The sequence below is a fragment of the Coregonus clupeaformis genome, unplaced genomic scaffold (assembly GCF_020615455.1).
Source record: "Coregonus clupeaformis isolate EN_2021a unplaced genomic scaffold, ASM2061545v1 scaf0707, whole genome shotgun sequence".
In the NCBI taxonomy this organism is placed as follows: domain Eukaryota; kingdom Metazoa; phylum Chordata; class Actinopteri; order Salmoniformes; family Salmonidae; genus Coregonus; species Coregonus clupeaformis.
In genome coordinates this window covers 99835-115910 of record NW_025534162.1, presented here as the reverse complement: position 1 = coordinate 115910, position 16076 = coordinate 99835, and the positions used below count along the sequence as shown (strand labels likewise).

At 41.7% G+C, this 16076-nt stretch overlaps 1 protein-coding gene across 2 annotated transcripts; it reads right to left on the bottom strand.

Moving 5' to 3' along the window:
- Positions 1-456: 456 nt before the first annotated feature.
- On the bottom strand, positions 457-12150 carry LOC121558838 (B-cell receptor CD22). Of its 2 annotated transcripts, none has more exons than XM_041872198.2 (12): positions 12073-12150; positions 9370-9511; positions 5285-5614; positions 4690-5001; positions 4339-4602; positions 3942-4205; positions 3568-3831; positions 3148-3432; positions 2836-2917; positions 1438-1456; positions 1124-1189; positions 457-1012 (listed from the first exon to the last, which is right to left on the bottom strand). In XM_041872198.2, the coding sequence occupies exons 2-12, from the start codon at positions 9419-9421 to the stop codon at positions 956-958; spliced, it is 1995 nt and encodes a 664-aa protein (XP_041728132.1). In that variant the 5' UTR covers positions 9422-9511; positions 12073-12150; the 3' UTR covers positions 457-955. The 2 variants fall into 2 exon arrangements, with proteins under 2 accessions (XP_041728132.1, XP_041728133.1); XM_041872199.2 differs by having other exon boundaries at positions 4690-4971.
- Between the last annotated feature and the right edge of the window lie 3926 nt (positions 12151-16076).

Here is a 16076-nt window from a genome sequence, read left to right as displayed (position 1 = left end):
ATACTACATCAATTAATTGGTTCCCCTGCACATCGACTCGGTACTGGTACCCCGTGTGATTAATACACATTGTGTATTTTTCTATATTGTTCGGAAGAGCCAGTAAGTAAGCATTTCACTATTAGTCTAGACCTGTTGTGACAAATTAATTCGATTTGATTAGATTTTAGCACATAACCAAACACGATTTACATTATAAATTTGAACAGAAGTGAGGCGAGTTAGAACAGAAGTCACGCACCTGCCACTTGGGTGTCGCTCCGGGCTCAAACACGCAACAAGCTCAATTCCCCTCCCCACCAAACCATTCACATCATCAGACAGTATCCATGTGTTTTGCCCCCTGATCATAGTTATGAGGTCGACATACTTTGAAACTGTTACTGTGGTCGTAATCATTATTCTGAGTTAATTCAATGACGGGGAGGGTAAAGCAAAGGGAAGGATCACGTGAAAATATGTTAAACTTTTTTATTGACACCCCCTCTCCCCCAGCAATTTCTGAACGGTTCGTTACAGTCATGTGTGCATACATTTTACATATGGTTGGACCCGGGAACCGAATCCACTATCCTGGTGCCATGCTCTACCAACTGAGCTACAGAGGACCACAAGTGAAGAACCATCTAGTACAATTAACCAATTCATCATCATCAAGAAATTAATACATATGATATAATTATAGAATGAATATAAAAATGTGCAATAAAACCTGAAATACAGATGAACTGAAATAAACATAAAGGGTGGAAATGGATGGTTAAACTAAAATATTTGGAGATGACAAAGTGAAAAGCTTGATTTATGTTTGTTATTTACATTTGTCTGATAGATGAAAAAGGTTCTGATGAGGTATATTACCACAGTCCCTATATTCACTTCCCTCAGGTAGAGCTGAAACCATGAATCCAGATCTACAGTCATGGTGTTACTGTCTCTCTCCCCTCTGCAGCGTTCACATATCACTGCCACTGGTCTCCCTCTGTGCTCCTCTGCTACCATGCTCTTTCCTCTGACACACACACAAACACACAAACTTATATACACATTTCCAAAAGGGTTAGAACTACAGTGATTTTTTTAGTGTGCAAATGACTAATACTAGCCTAAAGAGTGCTCTCACCTGGATGACTTCATAAGTAGAGGTCACGTTGGAGATCTCTAGTGTGGCGTATGTGACATCTACTGACTGTTGGCAGACACGGGGACATGTCACACAATAAGTGCCTCATACATAATACAGTATTTAATAGCAAAAGCACAATACATAGAAAACATAAACACTATTAACATGTTATTTCTAGGTAATTACAATAAGTTACCTGTTACTATCTTCAAAACAAAAGAAATGACCAAGTATTACTATGTATTACTATGTATTTTCTAGGTAATTCCAAAGAAATTTCTGTACTGTAAGATAAAGTGCTACCGACATACCTTCAGTCCTCTGGATAATCTGATAGTGAATAGAGATGACGACAAAGATTAGAATGGAAATATTGAAATTGATATATTACCATATACAGTGCCTTCAGAAAGTATTCAGACCCAGTTATCTACACACAATACCCCATAATGACAAAGCGAAAAGAGGTTTGTGGAAATGTTTGCACATTTATTAAAAACAAAAAACAGAAATACCTTATTTACATAAGTATTCAGACCCTTTGCTATATGACTCGAAATTGAGCTCAGGTCCATATCCTGTTTCCACTGATCATCCTTGAGATGTTTCTGCATTGAAGGTCCCCAAGAACACGGTGGCCTCCATCATTCTTAAATGGAAGAAGTTTGGAACCACTAAGACTCTTCCTAGAGCTGGCCGCTGGCCAAACTGAGCAATCGGGAGAGAAGGGCCTTGGTCAGGGAGGTGACCAAGAACCTGATGGTCACTCTGACAGAGCTACAGAGTTCCTCTGTGGAGATGGTAGAACCTTCCAGAAGGACAACCATCTCTGCAGCACTCCACCAATCAGGCCTTTATGGTAGAGTGGCCAGACAGAAGCCACTACTCAGTAAATGGCACATGACAGCCCGCTAGGAGTTTGCCAAAAGGCACCTAAAGACTCTCAGACCATGAGAAACAAGATTCTCTGGTCTGATGAAACCAAGATTGAACTCTTTTGCCTGAATGCCAAGCGTCACGTCTGGAGAAAACCTGGCACCATCCCTACGGTGAAGCATGGTGGTGGCAGCATCATGCTGTGGGGATGTTTTTCAGTGGCAGGGACTGGGAGACTAGTCAGGATCAAGGCAAAGATGAACGGAGCAAAGTACAGAGAGATTCTTGATGAAAACCTGCTCCAGAGCGCTCAGGACCTCAGACTGGGGTGAAGGTTCACCTTCCAACAGGACAACAACCCTAAGCACACAGCCAAGACGTCATACCCAAGAAGACTCAAGGCTGTAATCGCTGCCAAAGGTGCTTCAACAAAGCACTGAGTAAAGGGTCTGAATACTTATGTAAATGTGATATTTCAGATTTTATATTTTTATACATTTCCTAACGTTTATAAAAAACAGTTTTTGCTTTGTCATTATGGGGTATTGTGTGTAGATTGATGAGGGGGGGAAACAATTTAATCAATTTTAGAATAAGGCTGTAATGTAACAAAATGTGGAAAAAGTCAAGGGGTCTGAACACTTTCCGAATGCACTGTATATTACCATATGGATATATTAATCTCTCGATGACAGACTACCAATGACCAAATTACGCTAGATTTTAGTTCTGGGTTAACCAAGATTATATATATTACTATTTCTGAAAAATGTCCATGAAATAATGAAATACAAGATTTTACTTGCTTAGCAATTACAGTAAGTCCATTTTACCTGATATATCTATAGACTCCGAAGATGACTGTTAGAATCCACAGGACAATGACCACTCCACAGATTATGGATGGAACTGATACTTGAGTTACAAGACAAGTTACTTTGTTAGTTTCCAAATCCACAGTCTCTATACTTTCTGTATGTTTACCAAATGTCTTTATAACGGATTTATACAGGTAATAGAATAATCATTAAATTGTAAAATTGCTTAAAATGTAATTGATTTCATTTTAATTAATTAAATAATTTAATTATACACAACAATCTGTTTAATCTAGTATATTCTAATTGTTACAGCACTAGGCCTACCTGTAGGTGTGGAGGGGAAGTGGTGCAGATACACAAAGATGTTGGCCATTTCTTTGCCATAGCTATTCTGTGCTTCACAACAGAACAGTCCACTCTCACTGATATCCTGCAGAACCAGAGACTGAGATCTAGACTCCATCGGGACCATCTTGCTCTCATTGACTCTGTACCAGTTGTAGGTCTTCACTGCTGGGTTGGCATTGCTGCTGCAGGTCAGAGTCAATGAGCTTCCCTCTACGACTAGACCAGAGGGACTGACTGATACTGAGGTGTTCCTGGGTTTATCTATAAAAAGTAAAAGACAATGTTTAAAAAAGAGTGAACTTATTGGGTGCCACCATTTCACCCTGACCCATTGCTAGCAGTGGATGCATCTGGTTCATGCTAGAATACATGTAGTTGTTTTTATTTTATACTTACATGCCACACCTAGCTGAAAGACAGCAGACTTCTGCAATCCAAGGTCATTTCTGGCCTCACAGTAGAACTGGGTGTTGTCTGGCGACACCTGGACAGTTAGCACTCTTGTAGACTTCACTGGTGCCACCTGATCTTCATTAACTCTGTACCAGGTGTAGCTCTTCACTGCTGGATTGGCATTGCTTCTGCAGGTCAGAGTCACAGAGCTGCCCTCTACCATTGAACCAGAGGGACTGACTGACGCGAATGTCTTCTTGGGAGGGTCTGGGGGAAAGAAACAACCGATATTGTATGTCAAGAATCAATTTAGTGTGTGTTATGATGCTGGCTATAGTTTAAAATATGTATCATATTTGGTTTCATTTTGTACATACACATCCCATCTAGTTGAATGACAGATGAGTTCTCTGTTCCATGATCATTGCTGGCTTCACAGTAGAAATAACTGTCATCTGCTGGTACCTGGACAGATAGCATTCTTCTAGCCCCCACTGTTGTGACCTGTTCTCCATTGACTCTGTACCAGTTGTAGCGCCCCACTGCTGGGTTGGCATTGCTGCTGCAGGTCAGACTCACAGAGCTGCCCTCTACCACTGAACTAGAGGGACTGACTGATGCTAATGTGTTCCTGGGAGGGTCTGTAAAAAGTTAGATTAAATGTTTTTTATTTAATTATTTATTTGTGGGGCCTCCATTTCACCCTGACCCATTGCTAGCAGTGGGTCAATCTGGTTCATGCTACAATATAGTTTTTTGTTTTTTTATACTTACATGGCACACCTAGTTGAATGACAGTAGACTTCTGCAACCCAAGATAATTGCTGGCCTCACAGTAGAACTGGCTGTTGTCTGCAGACACCTGGATAGTTACAACTCTTCTAGACCCCGCTGATGTGAACTGTTTTCCATCAACTCTAAACCAGTTGTAGGTCAATACTCCTGGATTGGCATTGCTGATGCAGGTCAGAGTCACAGAGCTGCCCTCTACCACTGAACCAGAGGGACGGACTGACACTGAGGTGTTCCTGGGAGGGTCTGGGGGAAATAAAAACATAATGATTTACTATCAACACAAACTGGCCTAACTTATTCCATTATAACCAGAAGAACAATTGAACATACATAGAACAGTGATTGTGAGGCTTTTCTCAGATGATACATCACTGTTGCCATCTTGTCGTTTGTAGAGAGCAGTGCAGGACATTGTCTGTCCATGATGAAGGTATGATGCAGTGAAGGTCAGAGTAGATTCCGTGACTTCAGTTTGGTGCCTTCTTTTGTTTTGTTTCTTCACACTGTCACCCAGTCTGGGGGTCCATGTCAGAGTTGGAGGGAGAAAGGGACAGGGGCTTGCAGCAGAGCAGATCAAAATCACTGATTCCCCCTCTTTCACAATCACTGTAACTGGGGTTAGAGTGGGTTGGGGAGGAGAGTCTTCAGGAGATAAAAATGTAATATAGTTTATAACACAAGCAGACATAGGCTACATCAATTTAATACTGTAACTGACATGGCACAAATAAATGGCTTATTCTAATGCATGAACATTCAGTAGGATGTGTCATTTTTGCTAAAGTAGTATTCCTGAATTTAGTGACAAGAAATTAGACACTCTTTCTCCACCTAATTAACCACCTGCATAAACATGTGAACACAGTAACTAACCTCAACCACCAGAAATAAAAACACAGAACTGTTGTAAATAGTAATAATGTACCTTTAACATCAATATTGATGCTTTCAGGAAACTTAAATGGAAGACTTTTGTCACATTCAAGGTTGAAGAAAGATTGGGATAGGTAGGAACGGGGATAAGGGTAAGGAAGGTTCAAGATAGTGGTGCAGTTCTTCTCCAGCAAGTCATCTCTTGTGGGTGCCATTAACACTGGTTTCACGATTACTCTGTTCCATGTTCCTTTACATGGACGAGTGAGGGATGACTCATATTTAGACTCCAATGTAAATCTACATGGAATTAGCACACAAGATCCACTCAGAGCCTTAATACCGCTGGGAATCAAGACTTTCCCATTTTGGCACAGAGCACCTGAAATACACAACAGAATGTTTAGACTGAGAATGAATAGCATAAACACAATGGCTATGGCTTGTATCTAGGATACAGTAACACATTAAGCCATATAGAAAACTCTTTAACCCTATTCTGAACCGGCTGGTAGAGCATGTTTTGGCAATGGATTTTAGAAGTGGATATGAAAAAAATCTTAATTTGAACTTGATTGGTCAACTAAATTAACATACTTTATTATGCATCAATAAACATAATTGATATCCTTCTGGGTTAATGCAGTTCAGTGTTGTGGCACTCTAACTTTGCCCATTCAGACGACCGTAAGAAACTCAAAATCAGTCACCAAAGATATGGCATAAAAAGGTACAAATTCAGTTAGTTGAGGGATTCATATTTCACCATTCCTGTTAGTAGAGACCTTGAAGAGTAGGAATATTAAAATAAATAGTTAAAATGTCAAAAGGCATAAAAGCAATACTTTTGAAAACATGTACTCAACCAGGCTTGATGTCAGTAAAAAGTATGGTGGACTAAGAATAGGATACATACATTTGTATTAAAAATACTTATTTTGGTGAAAAAATATGATTGAATTGTTGACGACACACTATATTAGGAAACATAAATTGTTTAAACCACATTTCATGATCCATGGGGTCAATTAATAGTGCTGAGCAATTAACCCACATTTCGTTTTTATTCCGGTTATTAAACAACTAATTGACCGACTTCGGTTCAATTACTTGAATTCCTTTAGTTCGTTTTTTTTTAGGCCAACCCACCGTTTCTCTGGAGAGAAATCAGATCGTTCACAAGATAAATCAATTATAGAAGTATGTGGGACGCTGGGCTGAAGGTAGTAGTAGTTTTCATTAAACAAATATTCAACATAGTTCAGCTCAGAAACGTGGTAATTAACTACAATGACCATAATTCATGGTGCCAGTTTTTTTCCCGTCTTGACAGAGAGGAAGAAGTGAAACGAGATGTTTCACTCTCGACAAAATCTGTCCAAAATAATCCCAATGCTTTTCTATTGTTTAATTTTGGACCTACATTTGATGCCTGCCTTCTCGCCTTCGGAACATCGACTCCCATTGTTAGGGCGGAGACATGATCATCTCGTTATTATTTGCAGATCTTTGGACAGATACACCTTACGCATGCTAGGTTAGGTAGATACACACAGACCCCCAACTGTCACGATCGTTACAGGAAGACTCGGACCAAGGCGCAACGTGATAAGCGTACATTTTATTTACCGTACTGCACACGAAACAAAACAACAAACCAAACGATACGTGAAGTCCTAGGTTATACACACCAAACCAAACAGAACAAGATCCCACAATAAACTAGTGAAAACAGGCTGCCTAAGTATGGCCCCAATCAGAGACAACGAGCTACAGCTGCCTCTGATTGGGAACCACCCTGGCCAACATAGATCTAAACGATCTAGAACGAAAACATAGAAAATGTAACAGAAACTCCACACCCTGGCTCAACATTTAAGAGTCCCCCGAGCCAGGGCGTGACAGTACCCCCCCCCCCCCAAAGGCGCGGACTGCGACCGTGCCACACCAACACAACGGGGTAGGGGCCGGGTGGGCATTCCGCCTCGGAGGCGGATCCGGCTCCGGGCGTGACCACCACTCTCTCTCTACCCCCCCGTAGCGCCCCTGGTCTGGTCCCGCTGGCCGGAGCTGGACTGGACACCGGTGGAGCGGATTGCTCTGGCTCCGGTGTGGAGCAGCTGACTGGTACCGGACCAGGCACCGGTGGAACAGGCACGGACCGTGCCGGACTGACGACGCGCACCACTGTCTTGGTGCGGGGAGCAGGAACGGGCCGGACCGGGCTGACGACGCGCACCACTGGCTTGGTGCGGGGAGCAGAAACGGGCCGGACCGGGCTGACGACGCGCACCACTGGCTTGGTGCGGGGAGCAGGAACGGGCCGGACCGGGCTGGCGACGCGCACCACTGGCTTGGTGCGGGGAGCAGGAACGGGCCGGACCGGGCTGGTGACGCGCACCACAGGCTTGGTGCAAGGGACAGGAACAGGCCGGACCGGGCTGGCGACGCGCACCACAGGCTTGGTGCGAGGGACAGGAACAGGCCGGACCGGGCTGGCGACGCGCACCACTGTCTTGGTGCGGGGAGCAGGAACGGGCCGGACCGGGCTGGCGACGCGCACCACTGGCTTGGTGCGGGGAGCAGGAACAGGCCGGACCGGGCTGGCGACGAGCACCACAGGCTTGGTGCGGGGGAGCAGGAACAGGCCGGACCGGGCTGGCGACGCGCTCCGCCGATGCGCCCTGTAGCTGCCTCCAGCAGCACATTTCTTGGGGTTGCCTCTCGCGTGTCCGTCATCGGCACGGTTGGCGCCGTTTCTCCTCTCCTGCCTGGGCATTTACTTTTGCCCATGGCCCTCTGCCCGCGAATATGTCCTCCCAAGACCACCATTGGCCCACCTGCGACATCGCCATACTCTCCTCCTGGGCACGCTGCTTGGTCCTCCTTTGGTGGGATCTTCTGTCACGATCGTTACAGGAAGACTCGGACCAAGGCGCAACGTGATAAGCGTACATTTTATTTACCGTACTGCACACGAAACAAAACAACAAACCAAACGATACGTGAAGTCCTAGGTTATACACACCAAACCAAACGGAACAAGATCCCACAATAAACTAGTGAAAACAGGCTGCCTAAGTATGGTCCCCAATCAGAGACAACGAGCTACAGCTGCCTCTGATTGGGAACCACCCTGGCCAACATAGATCTAAACGATCTAGAACGAAAACATAGAAAATGTAACAGAAACTCCACACCCTGGCTCAACATTTAAGAGTCCCCCGAGCCAGGGTGTGACACCAACAACACAACGATGAGGGACAGAGAGTTCTTAGGCAGGCTAACTAAATAGGATGACTAAAGACAGTACAGTATGGGGAGCACAGATAACTGGCTGGCTGACTGTTACTGCCAGAGCAGAGATTAGATTATGACTTTTGGGGAATTACAAAATAATAGTCATCAAATAAAAACTATGTAAAATACACAACTTAAATATTGTATTATTTTATAGTAATTTCCTATTTTTCTATTGATGTCTACCCAATGTGGACCTGACAGAGACAATGGAATATTTCCTATGTTTTGGCAATTGAATGTTCACTATTTTTGGCTTTGGAATTACCATCAAAAATCTTTGTAATGTCATTATTTCAGAATGCATTTAATGTAAAAAAAGAAAAAAAAGAATGGAAACCGAAATCGAACCGAAACCGAACTGACCTAAAAAAGCACTAATCGCTAAGCACTATCAATTTATCAATATTCAGACTTAAGTTCGCCTATAAAATTATGCCTATAATAGTAATACAAAACTGCACTTTGTCTATTATCTCAAAATATAGTCTGAACATGTGGAAAACATGGTGGAAGAACCTGGATCATTTGAAATTTAAGAATTTTGAGGGACATAGCACTATACACCACCTGAAAATGCATTCATTTCAATGTAATTGGACATACAACATTACCATAATGACATCAGTCCTCATTTAACAATGCTTACCTACCTATAAAAGCCAGTGAAGCAGACGTAATTTCTGTAATATTTTTGAGATTAGTAATGATGCTATGCAAACTGCCATTCTAATATGGCATTGAAAAGACAGTTAAGGGTTAAAAAATAGCACATTTTATCTAAGGTTACAAATAAGTCAAACCTGAAAGTAAAAATTAACCCAAAACCTCACAAACCTCTCAGCAGACAGCCAATGAGAACCAACGACCCTGCACCTGCACCACTCATGACACGCTGAAAGTGACTGACAGCTCTGATGGAAATCCCCGGATGAAGTGAAACAGGAAAGATGGCAGAACTGCGCAATGTTCAGGAAACCTGAAGAAATTTGAGAAATTACATTTCTACACTTATTATAGTATAACATCTATACCACAGAGATCCTTTAAATAGTATATGATCTAATAATCATATTATTAATTATTAAAGTGGAACTGACTGTGTTTTAGCAACATTAAATCTTATTACCTTTTTATTTTTCTGACACGGGAGCACATTTTCATAAATCGATAGAATGTTTGGGAATGACGTATAGTAAGGAATTATTGAAAATTCTATAGCAATATAGAGTGGAAAGCGTCAGCACGTTTGGACAATTAATAGACATTGCAGTAAATAAAACCGAATAAAAACATCTGTCTTCTCTGGGACCAGTCTACACAGACCGGTGTGCCATAGTCAATCAGAGCTACAGTAAGCCTATATGCAAATAAGCCATTTGCCACACAGGCCTGCCATCATTCACTTTGAACTGGACTGTGTGTTTACAGAGAGTAGCAACAGCACAACACAACTTTAGATCATTAGAACGCATTCGCCAAAAGCCACAAAATACACCTGAATGGATTTCTGTAAATATGTAAATACCACAGGATTCCTCTTACATTTGAGAACTTCACAGTCCTATTGATCAAACAACCATGAAAAGGGAGGCTCTCTCTCCCTCAGTTGCTTATGCACATTAACAACAACAAGATCAACAACTAATGCTAACCAGAGCGAGATTATCTCAAATCTAACAAGGGAACATTAGATAAACCCTCTCAAACTTTTTCAGCTAGTTGGACTTCAAAATTGCACTGTAAACGATGGAGAGTAGTAGCCTGCTCGTCCTTCTGCAGCTTGCCTGCCAATGCATGCTTGTCCCAACCCACACAAAAGGCTGTAATTTCATAAAGTAGATGACTAAACTGTTGACTCATTTATACTTGCTTGTGTGTCCTATTCAGCCCGCGGGCCTTATGTTTGACACATGCGCTAGCGTATTAGCCACATTATGACTGACTTGTGATCATTGCCCTTGCTAGTTTGATTATAATGACATTCCCAGCCTTGGTTACCGTCATCCGTTTTAGTTCATAATATTGAGTCATTGAAACAGAAACGGTGCATTCCAGATGGGTGGAAATAATAGCCTAAAGAGTGCTCTCACCTGTATGACCTCATAAGTAGAGGTCACATTGGAGATCTGTAGTGTGGCGTATGTGTCATATGCTGCCTGGCCCTTTGTTGGCAATAAGTGCCTCACATAATACAATATTTAACAGCAACAGCACAATGAAATCAAGAACAAGAAGATTATTTAACAATATTAACATGGTTATTTCTAAGTAATTATAATAAGTTACCTATTACTGTCATTACAACATGTACAAACAATTATTACCATGTCATTTCTAGGTAATTGCAAAGTACTTTCTGTACAGTAAGATGCTGACCTTCTAGGCAGAGTTGCAAAGAAAAAGCCATATCTCAGACTGGCCAATATAAAGAAAAGATTAAGATGGGCAGTCTGAGATATGGCTTTTTCTTTGCAACTCTGCTTAGAAGGTCAGCATCCCGGAGTCGCCTCTTCACTGTTGACGTTGAGACTGGTGTTTTGCGGGTACTATTTCATGAAGCTGCCAGTTGAGGACCTGTGAGGCGTCTGTTTCTCAAACTAGACACTAATGTATTTGTCCTCTTGCTCAGTTGTGCACCGGGGCCTCCCACTCCTCTTTCTATTCTGGTTAGAGACATTTTGCGTTGTTCTGTGAAGGGAGTAGTACACAGCGTTGTACGGGATCTTCAGTTTCTTGGCAATTTCTAGCATGGAATAGCCTTCATTTCTCAGAACAAGAATAGACTGACGAGTTTCAGAAGAAAGTTCTTTTTTTCTGGCCATTTTGATCCTGTAATCAAACCCACAATTGCTGATGCTCCAGATACTCAACTAGTCTCAAGAAGGCCAGTTGTATTGCTTCTTTAATCAGCACAACAGTTTTCAGCTATGCTAACATAATTGCAAAAGGGTTTTCTAATGATCAATTAGCCTTTAAAAAAAAGGATAAACTTGGATTTGCAAACACAACGTGCCATTGGAACACAGGACTGACGGTTGCTGATAATGGGCCTCTGTACGCCTATGTAGATATTCCATTAAAAATCAGCCGTTTCCAGCTACAATAGCCATTTACAACATTAACAATGTCTACACTGTATTTCTGATTAATTTGATGTTATTTTAATGGACAAAAAAAATGCTTTTCTTTGGAAAACAAGGACATTTCTAAGTGACCCCAAACGTTTGAATGGTAGTATACATATATATAACAATAATTTAAAAAAAGATTTACATGAAATACAACGTCTTAGGTACCCGTATACGGGACGGTTCAGCTAACGTAATTAGACCAGTAAATAGTACCCATGGTATACAATCTGATATACCACGTCTTTCAGCCAATAAACATTCAGGACTCGAACCACCCAGTTTATAAAATATAACATCACATAACGTCACATTATTAACAGAGGCTAGTGAAATACTACAATAGTTAAAGATAAGTTAAAATAAGTAAAAACATTTAGAATTTTTTTAATTATTGTTCAACTCTTACCAGATGAGCAGCAGTGCTTTCTGGCCTCTTGCTGCCACTCCAGTGGCTGTTGTAACTGCAGTGCACCACTTCCTTTGATACACACACCCTTCCCGAAACAGATGAGGAACTAAATGCAACAATATCTTCTTCTTAATTTGGAAACTGAGATACATTTTGATATAGTTATATTTCAACAAATAATAATATGGAGGGTCCTTATATTTGTCCTGTTACACACAAGTGTGTAATGGAAATGCGTTTTCTTGCATATCCCAACTCCCCCTGAGACACATGCAGAGGAGGGGTCACCATTGTACAGCGCCCCTGGAGCAATTAGGGCTAAGTGCCTTGCACAAAGGCACAGCGACATATTTCTTACCTTGACGGCGCTGGTACTCGAACCAGCAACTGTTCAGTTACTGGCCCAATGCTCTAACCTCGAGGCTACCTGCCGCCCCAAATATACCAGCTGCCCTCTTCATGTTACAACAGTTGGGGTTAAAGGAACATTGTTCCCATTCAATTCCTATAAATGTGAAATGGTCAATACTAGAATTATTAGATCTGAAATATTTATCTACAATTATGGGTGCCAGTTTGCATTGCTCAATAGCTGTCTTGCAAGAAAGAAAAGTTAAAAGAATACAAATAAAAGCATAATTAAAAAGTGGCCGTTTTAAAGTAGACATTGAAGCAATGTAAATCAGTAGGGAAGGTTGTTTTCACAAAAAGAGTAAACAAAAGTGTATGAATAACCTTTAATAGTGATAATAATAATAATAAGAATCATTCATATTTATATGTAGAAGCATTTAGTATTCCTGTGTTGATATTGTCAAACAAACAACAATACATTTTGTAAGCTGAATGCACGGTCAGGGTTTTTAGTGATTTGAGACAAATAAACAAATTAAGGTTTGTCTGTCAGTATACTGTGTCATGGTTGGCAGTGACTCGAAGCTGTCCAATGGTTGCTCCAGCTTACAGGTCCACATTGTCATATTCCCAAGGCTGTCCCTCCTTCGTCCTCTAAAATGATCTTGTTCCACGCAGAACCTGTAACAGTCCACAGATAGGTCAGGCAGACACAGGACGGGGGTCAGGGATTTAAATCCACAATTGTAATGAAATGGTCAAGTCTTTTTACAACACGTTCCATGATAATGGGGCAATAACTATGCAAGAAATCGGTGGCTGATGGAGATTACGCGTTTGACAAATTCATGTTGCATAAATTGTTGCTCTCCATTGCTACTACTCAATAAACTACCTGAGAACAAAGTTCTGGTGAGATCTACCACAGACCCTGTATGCCAGGTGTAGGCAACTACATTCAGCCACATGCCAATTTTTGTCAGAGCGGATGGTCAGGGGTGCCGGGACACAATTACAATCATTTGTACACTGCAAATTGACCACAAGTAAGCCCCAAAATAGATTTTATTTGAAAATATCATGATAATTTCCTACCTTGATAACATTGATCACGTCTCTCTTTTTATTTGTAGGAATACTTGGGAACAGATTTCCTAAATTAAAATAATTTCTAGCGGAATTCCTGGTGCATTTACAGTATTTTTCTTAAACCAAAAAAAGTATATTTTTAAACTTTGGGGGGCCAAAAGAGATCACTGATCCTTGCTGTATGCACTTTCTCAGGTACAGCAGCAAAAGCCCTGAATCCAGAGCTACGATCATGGTGTTACTGTCTCTCTCCCCTCTGCAGCGTTCACATATCACTGCCACTGGGCTCTCTCTGTGCTCCTCTGCTGCCACGTTTCCTCTGACACACACACGAACGCACGAGCGCACACACTTACACACACAAACACACACGTTATATGTGGTCAAATAAATGCTTCTTATATACACATTTCCAAAAGTGTGAAAACTATCATGATTTTATGTATGCCAATCATCATAAATAATAGCCTGAAGAGTTCTCTCACCTGTATGACCTCATAAGTAGAGGTCACATTGGAGATCTGTAGTGTGGCGTATGTGACATCTGCTGCCTGGCCCTTTGTTGGCAATAAGTGCCTCACATAATACAATATTTAACAGCAACAGCACAATGAAATCAAGAACAAGAAGATTATTTAACAATATTAAAAGGGTTATTTCTAGGTAATTACAATAAGTTATCTATTACTGTCATTAAAACATGTACAAACAATTATTACCTTGTCATTTCTAGGTAATTGCAAAGTAATTTCTGTACAGTAAGATAAAGTGCTACCGACATACCTTCAGTCCTCTGGATAGTCTGCTAGTATATGAAATATTGAAACTCATATTTGACCACACAGAGCTGCCCTCGACCACTAGACCAGAGGGACTGACTGACACTGAGGAGTTCTTGGGGTGGTCTGTAAAAATGTAGACAATGTTTGAAGAGAGTAAATTCATTGGGTGCCACCATTGCACCCTGAAACCATGGCTACACCGGCCCTGTGGGTGCGCCCGCGTGCATCATCCTGTGCATGTTGATTTTGTCTATCCCCACCAGAGATCATGACACACAGCTTAAAATGCCAAAACTAACTGTGAACCAGCTACAGTGGGGGAAAAAAGTATTTAGTCAGCCACCAATTGTGCAAGTTCTCCCACTTAAAAAGATGAGAGAGGCCTGTAATTTTCATCATAGGTACACGTCAACTATGACAGACAAAATGAGAAAAAAAAATCCAGAAAATCACATTGTAGGATTTTTCATGAATTTATTTCCAAATTATGGTGGAAAATAAGTATTTGGTCAATAACAAAAGTTTCTCAATACTTTGTTATATACCCTTTGTTGGCAATGACACAGGTCAAACGTTTTCTGTAAGTCTTCACAAGGTTTTCACACACTGTTGCTGGTATTTTGGCCCATTCCTCCATGCAGATCTCCTCTAGAGCAGTGATGTTTTGGGGCTGTCGCTGGGCAACACGGACTTTCAACTCCCTCCAAAGATTTTCTATGGGGTTGAGATCTGGAGACTGGCTAGGCCACTCCAGGACCTTGAAATGCTTCTTACGAAGCCACTCCTTCGTTGCCCGGGCGGTGTGTTTGGGATCATTGTCATGCTGAAAGACCCAGCCACGTTTCATCTTCAATGCCCTTGCTGATGGAAGGAGGTTTTCACTCAAAATCTCACGATACATGGCCCCATTCATTCTTTCCTTTACACGGATCAGTCGTCCCTGGTCCCTTTGCAGGAAAACAGCCCCAAAGCATGATGTTTCCACCCCCATGCTTCACAGTAGGTATGGTGCTCTTTGGATGCAACTCAGCATTCTTTGTCCTCCAAACACGACTGAGTTGAGTTTTTACCAAAAAGTTATATTTTGGTTTCATCTGACCATATAACATTCTCCCAATCCTCTTCTGGATCATCCAAATGCACTCTAGCAAACTTCAGACGGGCCTGGACATGTACTGGCTTAAGCAGGGGGACACGTCTGGCACTGCAGGATTTCAGTCCCTGGCGGTGTAGTGTGTTACTGATGGTAGGCTTTGTTATTTTGGTCCCGGCTCTCTGCAGGTCATTCACTAGGTCCCCCCATGTGGTTCTGGGATTTTTGCTCACCGTTCTTGTGATCATTTTGACCCCACGGGGTGAGATCTTGCGTGGAGCCCCACATCGAGGTAGATTATCAGTGGTCTTGTATGTCTTCCATTTCCTAATAATTGCTCCCACAGTTGTTTTCTTCAAACCAAGCTGCTTACCTATTGCAGATTCAGTCTTCCCAGCCTGGTGCAGGTCTACAATTTTGTTTCTGGTGTCCTTTGACAGCTCTTTGGTCTTGGCCATAGTGGAGTTTGGAGTGTGACTGTTTGAGGTTGTGGACAGTTGTCTTTTATACTGATAACAAGTTCAAACAGGTGCCATTAATACAGGTAACGAGTGGAGGACAGAGGAGCCTCTTAAAGAAGAAGTTACAGGTCTGTGAGAGCCAGAAATCTTGCTTGTTTGTAGGTGACCAAATACTTATTTTCCACCATCATTTGCAAATAAATTCATTAAAAATCCTACAAT